Here is a 14,473-nt window from a genome sequence, read left to right as displayed (position 1 = left end):
ATTTGGCAAAGAAGGGATGATTTCAGTGTTCATCAATGGAAAAGAAAACGCGGCCAACCGCACCATATTGACGTCGATAAAACTCTGGGAAATAATGCAATCTTTATTTTTTTTTAAAGATTATTGGAATAAATTTGGTGTAGATATATAAGGTGACATGTATCCATCTTGAAGAAGATAAGCAGCTCTCTTGATAAAAGCTTGCTAATCACTAGCAGATTAACACACTTAGGTGCATATAAAGAGAAAGGAACTAAAAGTATGTTTTAATAGTGAGAGAGAGTATGTTTAAAGATTCGAAATAGTTATTTGAAAGTGAGCTTTTTATTTCCGTAAATATAGTGATTAAAGTAATATAAAAATCCCAACTCTCTCGGTATCTCCACTAATCATCACGGGTCGTAATCGAAGTAATTTTCCATTCTCAAATTTATATTGAAAAATTCAAATAATATTCATATCAAGTAAAAAGAACGATAATAACAACTAATTACAAATAACGGATAAAGTGTTGATCTAAAAGGATAAGCATACCAAGGATGTTATCTCAAGATCGTGAACTTAAATAATCTTTTCTCGGTCTTAAACAATTTTTTTCTTTTTCTAAAATAATCCAAAACATATTATGAAATTATGCTCATTCTTTGCCACAACTACGTATTTGTGTGTGTATATATATATGTGCCTGTATGTACGTGTGAGTTAGCTAATAATTAGATAAATAAGGATTTTTTTGTTTCGCGGAAAATAAATGGTTTGGAAAATTTTTTTCCTAAATCACTTGTATCATTTGGAATAATTAATCAATGCAAAATATTGTCATTATCGATAATAATTTATATTTAAATATTTTCGTGAACGATAAAAATAATTTTTATTCATTCATTTTTGTAAACGATAGAAGCGATCATTATTAAGAAATTTTTTTAATTATTTATTTTTTACGAAATGAGTGCACCTTTCAATTTTACCGTAACCCCTTAAAAAAGATGTAGCGCAACCGAAAGTGCTCCAATGATGAACGAACGCGACTAATGAGTTTGATCTCCCACGGCCAAACATGCACATATTATCAGGTGCCAGCTGTTTCTATTGAAATTGACCCCTTCATTAGTGATAACTAGATCGAGATTTCTCGTTCAATTTTTTAAATTATTGTTTTCGTGAATTCGGAGAAAAGCACGCTTCCGTGGGTTCCACCCTCGTGGAGATATGACGTCTTCGATGAGATGATCGATTTAGATTTAAAATCAAATTTTTTCCACCTCCGTTGAATTTTCCTAGTGACGACTTTTTTTCCTTTCCTTGTTTCGAACCTAGTGACGACTTTAAGCAATTCATATTTAAATGAAACATACTATGCGTTCGACATATTATAATGATCTTACATTTTATTGATGAGAAAATAAAATAATTGATTTGCATAGTTAAATTTTTGTACCGCATGCATACTCTTTAAATATATATTCTTTTTAATTTGTGTTAATTAGTGGCAAAGTGTGGTGATCGCTCTTAACTATTGGAGGAAAAATATTTCAATTTTACGCTTTACAACACTTTGTATGTCGAAAAAATTTTCCATTTTCTGCTGCCTAATTTGCGGTAATTAATCTTCTATGTACTTGTGTTTCGCCAAAATTTGACTCCGCAACAAATATTTTTCACAGAAATTCGTTCTTCGATTTTATTATAGGAGATGTTTTGTTGCGATTCGAAATAGGAAACATCACAAGTAAAAAAGTGAATCAATAACTTCACTAAGTACCCAAATTGTGCTATAATTTAATTGACGACAAAACTTGATAATGTAATTACTTCAAACAGAATTAAATGAACAAAATTATGCCGGGATTTAATCGCCGACAAAAACATGAGAACGCAAGATGCAATGCCAACGACAACAAATACCCAAGATATACAGTAAAGATACACACTGAAATTTAATTAACGACTCGAATTTGGAAACAGGCCCGAATTTAATTAACGATGCGAGTTTGGAAAGTATAACTACCATGCAGGATTTGAAAGATAATATGTTTGTTCATGCGCGGAGGGCCTCCGAAGAGTACAATGTGGCTATTTAAAGCTTACAATCGACGATTATCAATATATGTTACAAATCAAGGTTACAAACGGTTAGTGAACAGTTACATTCACTCCACTACCTTGACGATTTCTTCAACTCCATAATCTTGATGGTTATTTTATTCCACTACGTTGACGCTTGCTTCTTCGACGGTTGCATCCGACATTGTCGACTCTACTTTTTGTCGATTCCTCAATAATTCTATTCATAAATGACCAAACTCTCCTCTTATCGACTAAGTCTATCACATGTCGATGATAAACAAAAATTGGTCATTTTTTGGTGCAAACAAATGCCCCATTTAAAATAACTAAATGATTCGTCGATCATTCAATCTTTTTAGTTAGATAATCAAGAGTTTCATCATACGGCTCATATTCTTCCACAAAAGTCATAGCCCTCTATCTCTGTCCTTAAGTAATTGCTCACACTTATACACTCTCGTTGCTAATTTGAATAAATTGGCAAAATTTTGGCCTTTGAACTTTTCTCTAAGATTGAGATTTAATCCACTGAAAGTCAAATTTGTGAATTCTTCTCTGAGAGTGAATTAATCTGTCTATTCCTAACCCTCTTGAATCGAGCAACAAATTGATCGATTGATTCATTATCATATCGATAAATTATGGCAAATCAGCAATCGGTACTTCAGGTATCGTTCTATAAAATTCAGAATAAAATTGTCTTTCCATCTCAGTCCAAGTATGGATTGAATTAAAAAATAAATTCATATATCAAGTAAAAGCGGTTTTTGATAAAGACAAAGAGAACAACCTAAATTATAGGAATTCATTTCTTCCCACATCTCCACATTGGATGATAAATCAACCAATGTGCTTTACGTCGATTGATCATCTTCGCCAGTGAAAACAGTAAAGTCAGAAGTTTTGAATTTTCTTGGATAAGGTATAGTGTTAACCAATATACTGGCCTGACCATTCCTATGTCGACACCTAATTGTTGTAATACGAGTTCAGCCACTTGATTAGTATTCGCCAGTTGACACCTTTCCTACCCCCTAAATTCAAGGTAGATAGGACTTTCAGGCCTTTGTAAAATCTTTACCAGTGGTGGGATCACTTTACTTTGCTTAAATTATTTTTGCCGTTCAATTGATTAAGAGTTGGAGAGAACATACCCGGAAGCCGCCGTGTTCGGTCGGATCGATATAGACTGATTGAATGTCCTGACCTTGAAGATGACATCCTTGATCGCATTGACGACCATCGACGTGATCAGATCAGAAATGTGTCTTGCTATGTAATTCATCGTCTTATTTTGTTGTTCCTCGAACGGCCTCTTCATGGTAGCAAGGTCCGGTGCTAACTCCCTCGCTCGCTCCTCCGTAAAGTCCCGCATCAACCTTTCGGCCGTCCTATAAAAACAGACTTTTCAATGTTTTCACGCATCTCGACACTTTCTATAAAAGTATAATGACCCCCGAAATAGTCTCTCGATCTGGAACGGTCGAGTCACGACTACAGAGTGGGTGGGAGACACCAAAAAACCTAGTGGAAAACGAGAGAAATGTATTGCATAGGCTTTAGCACCAAAACTATCATAACCATACACGATCCCATACGGATGTTGATTTGCGTACGCTAAATTCGCGAAATGAGCTCGTGTGGAAATTGACGATGCTGTCCCCATCAGCCGGCGCTCCGGTGGCGCGACGCCATTGGGGGGGGGGACGGGTCCCCGTCGCTGCAGACGCAACGAAAGCGACCACCCCACCCATGATGACGAGTTAACGACCGCATGTAAACCGACATGAACGGTGGAGACACCAGATCCTTCCCCCCCCTTCTCTCCTCTCCTCGTCCTGCCCACTCCCTCGATCTCGAGTCCCGATTTTCTCTCCCCTCGGAAGCCAAGATTTTCGTGGAAGTTCTCGAGTGGGAAGTTAGACGAAAAAAAAGGGGGGTGACAAGAAGAAGTGGAGGAAGAGGAGGAAGGAAGAAGAAGAAGATAGGTGGGATTTTTTTAAAGGCGCTTTCATGAATGAGAACGGAGACGGGGAGGTCTTCTTGGTGCGCTCGTGAGCGGAGGCGGCAGAAGCGGTTTCCATGGCGGCGAGGGACCGTCGGAGAGGGGGCGGCGGCGGCGGCGGCGACGTCTCGTGGAGCAGGTTCTTCTGGTGCACCGTCTTCGCTGTCCTCTCTTGCGTTCTCTTCACCGTCTTCACCTTCTCCACCCTTCGCCTCTCCTTCGGAGGTTACCCACTCTCTCTCTCTCTGTTTTTCATTTCGTCGTTCCTTAATGTTCGTCGTTCCTCCTCCCCCCCCCCCACCAGAATCGACGCTCACCATCTACGTGGGGGCAAAAAATTTAAGAACTTGCGTTACGAGCTCTGATTGTTGATCGATTTCGCCAGTCGTAATTTCATTTGGCGTGGCATTTCTTGTGCTTGAATGAATTCCATACTCTGTTTTCGTGCATGAATTCGTTGGTCAAATTCTAGCAAGTCTCGGTTTCTTTTTCGTTCTGCTTCTTGAATCGATGGTTCGAATTGCCTCCAGAACGCAAAAGCAGAGAGAGTTTCGTTCTTCCTTTCTTATGATCGTCGACTAAAGATGATAACGAGCTGAAAAACCAAACTTGCTGTTTCCGTTTCCCCGTTCTTGGGCGGCGGATTTTGCGCAACAAGAACTCCCCTGCAAATTGAGGCGTTGCGCGATTTTCTGTTGCGTAATCGATTCTCACGGCGCTTTTATTATAAAAATATTTTTTCAATTAAAAGTTTATCTGTTGATTTCGTAAGTTGATGCTTGTGCAGAAACTTTTCAACCGGTGGTAGTCCCCTCATGGCGGATTCCGGCGATGAGAGCCGTCTCCGGCGACTCGGAACCCGCTCCGTCGGTTTCGATAAGGGAAACGGTCATATTCCCCGACCAGGCGGTGATTTTCCTCAAGTACCCTCCGTCGTCTCGCTTATTTACGAGGGAGGACATTCACTGCGTCTACGTGGCGGCCTCAGACTCGGCAAAGCTGCGGCTCAAGCAGCCGCCGGCTGGCGTGGACAGCGATGATTCCGGCGAGCAGATCGTGCGGTGCCCGCTTGCCGAGAACGGGTCCTTGGTGTCTCTCGCATTCGAGTCCGATGAACACGTCCCGCCCGGGCCGAGCCATAGGTGGGACTCACTGGTGTATGAGGCCGTGATCGACCGTGATAACACCACGATCGTTTTCGTGAAGGGCCTCAATCTCCGGCCCGAGAGGGTCTCCAACGCGTCGAGGTTCGAGTGTGTCTACGGCTGGGATTTCAGGAAGCCGAGGTTCCTGTTGCGATCCGATGTCGAGTCGATCGCGCAGGAGATTGTGCGGTGTAAAACTCCCATGAGTGTCTTGAGTAGTCCGGAGAGGAACGACGCCTCCGTCAAGGTCTCGATCAGGGTAAAGGGCGGGCGGACGTTGCGCTCCATAGCCCGGCCGGGCCATCGGGCTGCGCTCAAGCCGCCGGCCAGGAAGCTCCACAACATGTGCATTTGCACGATGGTGAGGAACCAGGCCCGGTTCATCAGGGAATGGGTCGTTTACCATGCCCGGATTGGAGTGCAGCGCTGGTTCATCTACGACAATAACAGCGAGGACGACACAGACGACGTGATCGAGTCCCTTGCCTACGCCAATTACAACATCTCGAGGCACGTGTGGCCGTGGATCAAGACGCAGGAAGCCGGGTTCGCCCATTGCGCGATGCGGGCACGGGACGCGTGCGAGTGGGTCGGGTTCATCGACGTGGACGAGTTCTTTCACCTGCCCACAGGTCTGTTCCTGGACGACATCCTGAGGAACGAGTCGAGGCCCAGTAACGTGGCCGAACTGAGGGTCTCGTGCCACAGCTTCGGTCCATCGGGGCTCAAGCACGTGCCGAGGCAAGGGGTCACGGCGGGGTACACCTGCAGGATGGCGGCCCCGGAGCGGCACAAGAGCATAGTCAGGCCCGAGGCGCTGAACTCCACGCTCATCAACGTGGTGCACCATTTCCACCTGAGGAGCGGGTTCACCTTCGCGAACATGGACCGCGGGGTGATGGTGATCAACCACTACAAGTACCAAGTCTGGGAAGTGTTCAAGGAGAAGTTCTACCGGCGGGTGGCCACGTACGTCGCGGACTGGAACTCGGAGCAGAACGTGGGGTCCAAGGACCGAGCCCCGGGCCTCGGGACCAAGGCCGTGGAGCCCCCGGACTGGCCGAGCCGGTTCTGCGAAGTCGAGGACACGGGCCTCAGGGATCGGGTGCTGCAGGTGTTTGCCGACCCGCGGACGCGGCTGTTGCCGTGGCAGGAGGAAGTGGGATGAGCGGGGCGGGGCGGAGACACTGAATTTTGGTGGTTTTCTTTTGGGTTCTATCTTTCTCAATTTTTGGTGGATTTTGGTGCCACGGTGTGTTTTTGCTCCTTGACGTTGTGTAAAGTACTCGTTAGAGTTGGTTCTGTGATTTAGATTTGTAGATAATGAGCAATAAAAAATTCAGTGACAGAGGTTGTTAATACCATCTTGTGTAGGCAGGCGCTTGCCTTCAGTTATACATGTGGTTCAATTATACATGTGATTTTACATAGTTACTAAGAATTTCATATTTGGTCCTAAAACATATTAAAAAATTCGTATTATGACCATTCACTCGATTTTTGGTTGGCACGACTAGTGTTTACATATTGCAATCAGCTATTTATGAAATGTCGGATATTTTAAATTTTTGGAAATAAAATTTTTTTTAGTTTTATAATTTTTTCTATAGCTAAGATATAACTATAACTTTTGTTTCGGCGAAAAGTTTCTCTAATATCTCCCCCCCGCATTTACAGTTGTAAATATTGTATACCATCCCCACAATTATAGCCGTTGGAGGAAACCATTTTTTAAATGTGACATCCGACCGTTGGAGTCCGGCAGAGAGATCGCCCTGCGACCAAATAATCAGAACGCAAGATCGCCTCCCCATCTCCATTTCGCCCTCTTGCTGCTCGATCTTGAAGCGAATTCTTTCTCACAAAGTAGGGAACCCTCGCAAGAAATGGCGATGGAGGTGCCAAAGCAAAGCCCCAAGGACCCGAAGAACTCGCGGGCGCATCCAGATAGGGGGCGAGATGGCTCGAAGGAGGAGACCTTGTTCAGCCCGAGGCTCAAGTCGGCGGCCGCCATGGCAGGTTGGGATGAGGAGACACTCGTGATCGCGAGCCTCATCGTGGACGACACGCCGGTTCGCGAGTTCAAGCAGAAGAAGCGATCGGATCTGAATTTCAAGACTCCCCCTTCGAATTCGAGAAGGTATTGGACGACGACTTCTTTTCCTTTCTTTTGGCTTTTTTAATTCTCTTTCTTGTTCGATCGATCCAAACAGACAGATCCTGGGATGCTGATCTTTATGTTTCAGGAAACGAAGGGATCAGAGGAAGAGTCCTGCTCCATTGCCCGCGACCATTCTTAATCTGGATGATGAAGAAACTAAAGCTACCGGTATCATATCGTGTCATATTTCTCATATTGATTGATTGGAAAGACTGAAATTTTCCATTTTCATTTGAACCTCATGAAACATTATTTTTTGAATCAACCTTATTGACAGAGAGGAAGGACAATAAGACCCTAGTGAAAGAAGCCGCAAAAGACGAAGAGAAAGGCGAAATACCCGAGCCGGGATCCTGTGACCCGAGTCTGGCCATTCCGTGCTTGGACCGACTCAGGGAAGAACTTTCATGTGCAGTAAGTAACCTGATTCTTTCGTTCTCATGTTTTCTGTGGAAATCAAGTTTCTCTTTTGCTTAATTGTGCAAGTTGGGAATTCTGAAATTGTTTGTGTTAAGTAGGTGGTTCTTGATTTTGCAGATCTGTCTGGAAGTTTGCTTTGAACCCAGTACGACGTCTTGTGGTCACAGGTAAACAAAGCAGTAGCCTTCAACCACTCGCTTAGAATGCTTGCTCACAATGCTTGTATCTTCAGCTTAATTATTTTCATTTGGTGGATGAACAGCTGCTAAGTGAATGCTTCATATTTTACTGTAGTTTTTGCAAGAAATGTCTTCAATCTGCTGCGGACAAATGCGGGAAGCGATGCCCAAAGTGCAGGCAGATAATCAGGTAATGAAACCACATCTACAGTAGGGGTGTGAGCATGGGTCCTGGGTAGAACCTGCAACTTGGAACCGGATAAATTTCCACGGGTCCGGTTCTCGGGTTCCAAGGTACGCATAGTAAGGTAGGTTCCAGGTTCCAAAAATTGGGGAACCTGTTTCAACGGGTAGGTACTACCTAGAATCTGGAACCTGTAACAAGTTTTTTGTATTTTTCTTGGTCTATGTCTTCGCGCGATCCTGCAATATTTCATGGCGTCTGATAATAAGTGCATAATCTGAAATCATTAGTCTGAGCTTCCATTTTATGACCGGAACTTTTACTTTGTTAATGTTTTATATTCTTCGTGTGTCTAAATACAAATTGTGATTAGTGGATTGTAGAAGCAAGTAGTGGTCATTAAAGGTGATGATTCACTGCAATCGTTCAATTAATAATATAGGTAGAACCTAAGTAGACCTTAGAACCAGGTTCCGGATTCCAAAACATAAGGAACCTGTTCCAACGGGTAGGTTCCAAGTTCTAGATAAAATCTGTATAGAACCTAGAACCGCTAACCCCTAATCTCTAGAGAGACTATTTGACTAGATTTTATCAATATGATAATATAAATGCCGACCTGCTTTTCGTTTTGCTCGTCGGGAATGAATTGAAACTAAAATCACCCAACTTAAACCCCAAAGAGTGGCTGATGGTGCTCACCTATGGATTCGGACAGTTTGTCACTCTTACACATTGTTTCTGGATTTTGCAGCAATGGAAGATCCTGCACTGTGAACACAGTCCTGTGGAACACAATACAGCTTCTGTTCCCGAAGGAGATTGAAACGAGGAAGGCCACCAAATCCGGGGGAGCAGAAACTCGAGAACGTGAATCTCAGAAACCGGAAAGAAGAGAGAGTTACAACCATTCGCGCAGGAGTCTTCGATCATCAGTTGCATCGAGCAGAGACGCGAATGCAGGGAGGAGAAGAGGATTGCCGAGCCAGGATGAGGATGCTGCATTTGCTCTGAGGTTGCAGAGAGAAGAGTTCATGGAGGCTTTCCGGGGAATTAATGAGAGTTCCGGAACTTCACTATCCTCGGCCAGAGCAAACTTAAGAGCCATGGCTTCCAGAGCCATCAACCTTAGGATTAGAAGCCAACACATCTAGTGCTGGCTTTTTTATGGTTCAAGATTTCGTTGTAGGCTTGGTATATTCCTTCTATTTTTGTCACGAGGTTTATGGCAAGGATCTTTTTGTCATAAGGGAGCGTAAGATCATTAATTCTTCACTGACTAAATCGAAAGTAGTTCTGATTCTTTCTCATTCAAGAGACCGGAAATTTTTTTTCGGATTGACCAACCTCTAGCATCTCATTGTTTAAATCACAACTTAACCAGCGAGGACCACTAAGCAAAACCAAATGCGAGAGAAGAGTGGTAGTGTGTAGGACAGGTTTAGCAGGAAAGACTTACCCCTGAAATGGTGCTATGAAGTGCCACCGCCAACCAACTTCACGGTTCCTAGGTAAAATGATGTTTCATGACCAAGTGGAACAATAAAGTGGCTGAATGTCCTTTTGCCAAGGTAAGTGCGGCCCGACATCAGATAGGTTAACAAGAAAACACTATTGTATGAACAGGGTCTATATGCCTAACAGATGTGGCAACAATTTTATATCAAACATTTTGAGCATCTTGCATTTGACAGTGGATCGAACTCAGATTTCACCTTAGTCCTTGACAAGTAGAGATGAATCTGTCAGGTTGAAATACCAGCAGATAGAGAGTTGATGGAAAGGAATTGTAGAGGGTACTTAATTGTACCAACTGAATTCATTGAAGCATTGTTCATCTTAATTCACAGGAAGAAAAAAAAGATGCCGAAGACAATGTTCTGATCAGGCATATAAGCTATATCAGGAGCAAATGCATCTCACGCCCAAATCTATCCTAATCTCTCGTTACATATTTCTCACAAATAAACCCGATATGGCTTGAGTATTAAAATCGATGAGCCGTCATCCTGACTGCTGTGTCAAAATTCAGAGGTAGTGGCAGCAAGAAGGACTCGCTATTTCAGCCATCCCAAGCAATACTGCCAAGAGTGGAACCTCCAGTTCCAAGTCATTCCAGTTGGTATCTCCTGCCTAGTATGAAAACTCGTGTCCCCTGAATGAGATGTACTTCTTGACCCAGATAGCAATGTCTTCTGCACAAGCCTGAGCCTGGGGGGCCTTGATAAGCATATCAAGCGTCGCGAATTCATGAACCGCATCCTTATAGTCATAAACAGGAGCATCAACGTTCACCTTACGGAGTTCCTCTGAGTAAGCAATGGCTCTATCTCTCATCCAGTCGTGTTCTGCCACCACTGTGAGTGTTGGAGGCATGAGCTTTAAGGGTGGCCCTCGGCCAGAGATGAGTGGGTTTGCAGCAGGATGGTCCAGGCTGAACTCTTCTTCGGGTAAGAAGAGTTTCCAGGCAAGTAGGCACGTATCTTTGTCGTAGAAATACGAATTTGCTAGCTTTATCTCAGAATGCGTAGGCACACTTCCCATGAAAAATGGATACAAGAGAACCTGAGCGACAACCTTAACAGGATCCAATAGTCTGCCTGCCTCGACAGCTTTCCGTGCCACATAGTCCGCAATGTTTGCACCACAACTCACGCCCAGGAGAACACATCTGTTGCAATGACATGGAAAAAAAGATTTAGAGTTCTTGATGCGCAAACCAAAACATGCTCCAAAGGAGGGTTCGCCTCACTTGCAAGGAGGGTCAATCTATAACAAATATTATAAAAAATGTACTCCTCATAAAAATGTCCGAATCATAAATATGTAAAAGCCACCATCTCTGAATTTTAACTACAGCTATAGATTTTGCAATTCAACGGCCTATAAGTGTTACAATTGGTCATCTACATTTCATCGAAAGATATCATAAGCCATCCACAGGCAAAAGCCACATCTCATAAAAATAGGACAACATCCTCGTAAAATGCAACATTTGTTGTTGCAAATGCTTTAATTCAACATGAGAAAAAAGAGGAAGAAAGATTGGATCATCGTAATCCACTGGGGTGAGGGAAATCAAAGACGACATAAAAAAATGAAAAAAAACATCTGTGTGACCATATAGCAAGCCATGCGAAAGGGAAAAACTCAAGTGGACCCAATCATGTCTTATTCTGCTTAACTTCAAATATAGACATAACTGTACACAACACAGCATGGCTGAATTCATACTAGAAGTTTTTGTTAAGTTAGCAAAAGCTAAGGTGTATGTACTTGATACGATGAGCAAGAAATTCCATTTTAATGACATTGAAGGGTGCCAACTGCCAATCCATTCTGCGAGTTGGACATTTCGAAGCATTCCACTACAAATATTGTCATCGCGAATATAATGAGGGATTATAAGAATTAAAAATCAGCAAAACTACGATAGGAATCTTATTCTCTTAAAATACAAAGTGAAGCAGCAAATACATGCTGCATTATTTGTGTGCCTACAAGTGGATGCTTCAGCCTGGTGTAGTAAGACCAAGTTACCAATAGTGCAAGGTTCTATTAGCAACATTCATGTACGCCCCTATGCCATGCTGTGTGAAAAATGAGAAGCGCCAAAAGGGGAAAAACTACTTCAAACCTCCATATATCTTCAAATGCATCTCATGACTCTATTAACAAACTAAGATAGTTTATCAAGATTTAACATTATAAAATCAAAGAAGACCTCATCTATATCCAACATTTCTAGGATCATACTCCATGAAACATATGCTAACTGGCATCTCCAACAGATCCAAATTCTAAGAGATGCATCAAAGACATCATTAACCTAGAAAGTAGTGTTGCAGAGAAGGAGAAAGAAAGGTTTTGCTGCAGAACCCAACCACTGTAGCGGGAGTTAAACTCCCATGCAAGTTCGGCCTTAACACCAGTAAAGCAGATCTTGAGATATTAAACATCCAAAGATTCATGAAGACACACAGGAATTCAGAAATCTGCCCAAGGATATCAGAACATGGGAGTTCAGCCCATAAATCAGGTAAGAGAACTTTTTATAGCTGCTCCAAGCTTGCAAACTTCAAGCAAAAAGAAGGGGGAAAAGGTAAGTAAACCTCCTAGTAGTGCAACGGACACTAAAGGCCAATCTTGCAGATTCAGAGAAGAACGCACCGATATCAACTTTCCAACTAGCAATTAAATTCACCTTTGCAATTCACTAGCTTAAGAATGACGCTTTGATTAAGGAGAGGCTCATGGGGCTTTTAGTTGCAGTTGCCACCTCGCCAATCAACAACCATCAAAATGTCTTTGTACATCTATAAATCTATTCAACTATCTAAAACAGCAGCTCTATGCAAAATGACTTGCAATTGAAATTCACAATATAAATGGGAAATTTCCTCTAAATCAAGCAAATTGGAGCCAGATATAAGTTTCTTGTCCGTCCTTGCACAGAGGTAGTGAATAGAAAGCTAGTAAGCCCTATTGCAATAAACACTTCGACTACAGAAAATGGAGTCTTCGGATTTTAGTGGAAAATAATGTCCTTCCCCGATCTACAATATTCCATGTTCACCGTAATAACTAGGAATCACTCCAGGTAAGAAGCTGGAGTCAATTTTTTAAAGTTAGTTCATTCCAAAAGTGAGTCATAGTCACAATATCAAGTCTACAAAGTTCCTCAAGGGAAAAAGGATATATATGGTTTTGGCATAGCGACGGTATTATGGTACTGGCTTTCTTTCTTCAATATCATCTGCATCCTACTTCTTCACTACATCACCAAACTTTTACATTCTTTTTTCTTTGCATTCACCAGTTACTTAAAAATAAAGCCCCTGGAATGCATCAAATCAGATCCCTATATATATGCAAAAGAAGCAGTACCATATTACCCTCAAGATAGATAAACAGTGTATCATGCTGTCTAGATAATTGATACACAGACTCAAATTCACAAACTGAAAAAAGGAACAGGATAAAAAACGTGACCTGGAGGGATCTCCATGAGCTGCCAACCAGGGCTCAACCATCTGTGCCCCAAAAGTATCAACAATATGCCTGTGAAGGTCAGATTTCTTAGACTCGGTGGTAACTCCTCGTGAACTACCCATAGATTTACTACATTCTGCCAAATTAGCCTGCTTTGCCAACCAATTCAATACCTTCATCCCATCCTCGAATGCAGCCGGGTACTTATTTTCTGGCGCAAGCCGATACCCGACCGCGACAACAATCACATCACACAACTTCGCCATCCTCCGACAGAAGACATCATTCACCACCGAATCATTCGAGCCGCTCACCCAACCTCCACCATGAAACTGCAACATCACTGGCAATTTCCTCGCATTGCCAATCAAGGGCGCATACCCTCTGTACGGCAAACCACCGCCATCAGACGATCTCAAATTCAAGCTCTCCGCCTCGTTACCGAACCCGGTAAAATGATTACCGTTCTGCTTGGCATTGCGCGGGTGCGTCGCGGAGGATCCGAAGCTGTTGCGCCGCCCGAGGCTCAACCGCGAGCCCTCCTCGAAACCGGCGGGCTTCCCGGGATCATCCCTCGCCGCCGCGGTCGGGGTGCCGTGGCTGTGGCGGCGACGAGGCTGATTACCCTGCGAATTGCCGTTGGGATCGGCGCCCTTGGGGGGCGGGATCCGAGCCCTGGGCCGGGTGGGCTGGGACTTGGGGACGGGCTCGGGCGGGGAGAGGGCGGACTCGGGGAGGAAGATGCGGACGGAGAGGGAGGTGAAGGGGTCGATGTGGATGTCCTTGGTGGCGACGCCGTCGGCGAAGGAGGGGTTAACGGCGGCGACGGACTCCTCGGGGCGGGAGGTGACGCCGAACGGGTCGGAATCGTCGGGCCGGGACTGAATCCGGTTCTGCAGCCGGTGCTTCAGGAGCAGCTTGAAGAAGACGCTGTAGAGCTTCACAGTCACACTCGGCATCTCCCACCTCCTTCCAATCTCTCTCTCTCTCTCCCTCTACCCCGTTCGATCTCTCCCCCAAAACCGAATGAATTTTTCGCCGGGAAAGAGGATTGCAGAGGCGCGATCGATTGGTGGGTATGCTCAAGAACGATCAAAGATCACATTTTGATGCGGATTCGAAGCCGCGGGGGGAAGAAGAAGCGCACCCAGGTTGGGGTTCCCCGCGATTTGCAGGCCCGATCGAATGAATCTGAGAAATCAGAGAGGGAGATGCAGATGCGAGGGATGGAGAGAGATTGGAGACGAGGAAGATGATGGAAATGGTGGTGAGGGTGATGATGGGTAACCCTCATCACATGATGGCATGACATGAAAG

The 14,473-nt window shown here is 43.8% G+C and overlaps 2 protein-coding genes across 2 annotated transcripts; one reads left to right on the top strand and one right to left on the bottom strand.

The window, feature by feature from the left end:
- Nucleotides 1-4,013: 4,013 nt before the first annotated feature.
- Nucleotides 4,014-9,474, top strand: LOC115672847 (glycosyltransferase family 92 protein RCOM_0530710). The gene is made up of 8 exons (XM_056313969.1): nucleotides 4,014-4,300; nucleotides 4,863-6,377; nucleotides 7,081-7,360; nucleotides 7,467-7,549; nucleotides 7,659-7,795; nucleotides 7,919-7,968; nucleotides 8,096-8,170; nucleotides 8,919-9,474. Exons 1-8 carry the CDS (start codon nucleotides 4,153-4,155, stop codon nucleotides 9,316-9,318), a joined length of 2,688 nt encoding a protein of 895 aa, XP_056169944.1. The 5' UTR covers nucleotides 4,014-4,152; the 3' UTR covers nucleotides 9,319-9,474.
- Nucleotides 9,475-9,951: 477 nt separating this feature from the next.
- On the bottom strand, nucleotides 9,952-14,473 carry LOC115672639 (probable carboxylesterase 11). Its single transcript, XM_030594507.2, has 2 exons — nucleotides 13,157-14,473; nucleotides 9,952-10,835 (listed from the first exon to the last, which is right to left on the bottom strand). Exons 1-2 carry the CDS (start codon nucleotides 14,113-14,115, stop codon nucleotides 10,298-10,300), a joined length of 1,497 nt encoding a protein of 498 aa, XP_030450367.1. The 5' UTR covers nucleotides 14,116-14,473; the 3' UTR covers nucleotides 9,952-10,297.

This window comes from Syzygium oleosum, unplaced genomic scaffold (genome assembly GCF_021117445.2).
Source record: "Syzygium oleosum isolate NSW1041296 unplaced genomic scaffold, Sole_v2.1 Sole_v2.08, whole genome shotgun sequence".
Classification (NCBI taxonomy): Eukaryota; Viridiplantae; Streptophyta; class Magnoliopsida; order Myrtales; family Myrtaceae; genus Syzygium; species Syzygium oleosum.
This window is presented reverse-complemented; position numbering and strand designations above follow the sequence as displayed.

Bases quoted from the DNA above. Each gene is read 5' to 3' on its own strand.
- LOC115672639 (XM_030594507.2), bottom strand. From the start codon at position 14,115: ATGCCGAGTGTGACTGTGAAGCTCTACAGCGTCTTCTTCAAGCTGCTC. The intron at 10,836-13,156 runs GTCACGTTTTTT...TCATTGCAACAG, and splicing joins GCTCATGGAGATCCCTCCAG to ATGTGTTCTCCTGGGCGTGA.
- LOC115672847 (XM_056313969.1), top strand. From the start codon at position 4,153: ATGGCGGCGAGGGACCGTCGGAGAGGGGGCGGCGGCGGCGGCGGCGAC. The intron at 6,378-7,080 runs AAGTGGGATGAG...CGAATTCTTTCT, and splicing joins GCTGTTGCCGTGGCAGGAGG to CACAAAGTAGGGAACCCTCG. The intron at 7,796-7,918 runs GTAAGTAACCTG...TTGATTTTGCAG, and splicing joins GGGAAGAACTTTCATGTGCA to ATCTGTCTGGAAGTTTGCTT.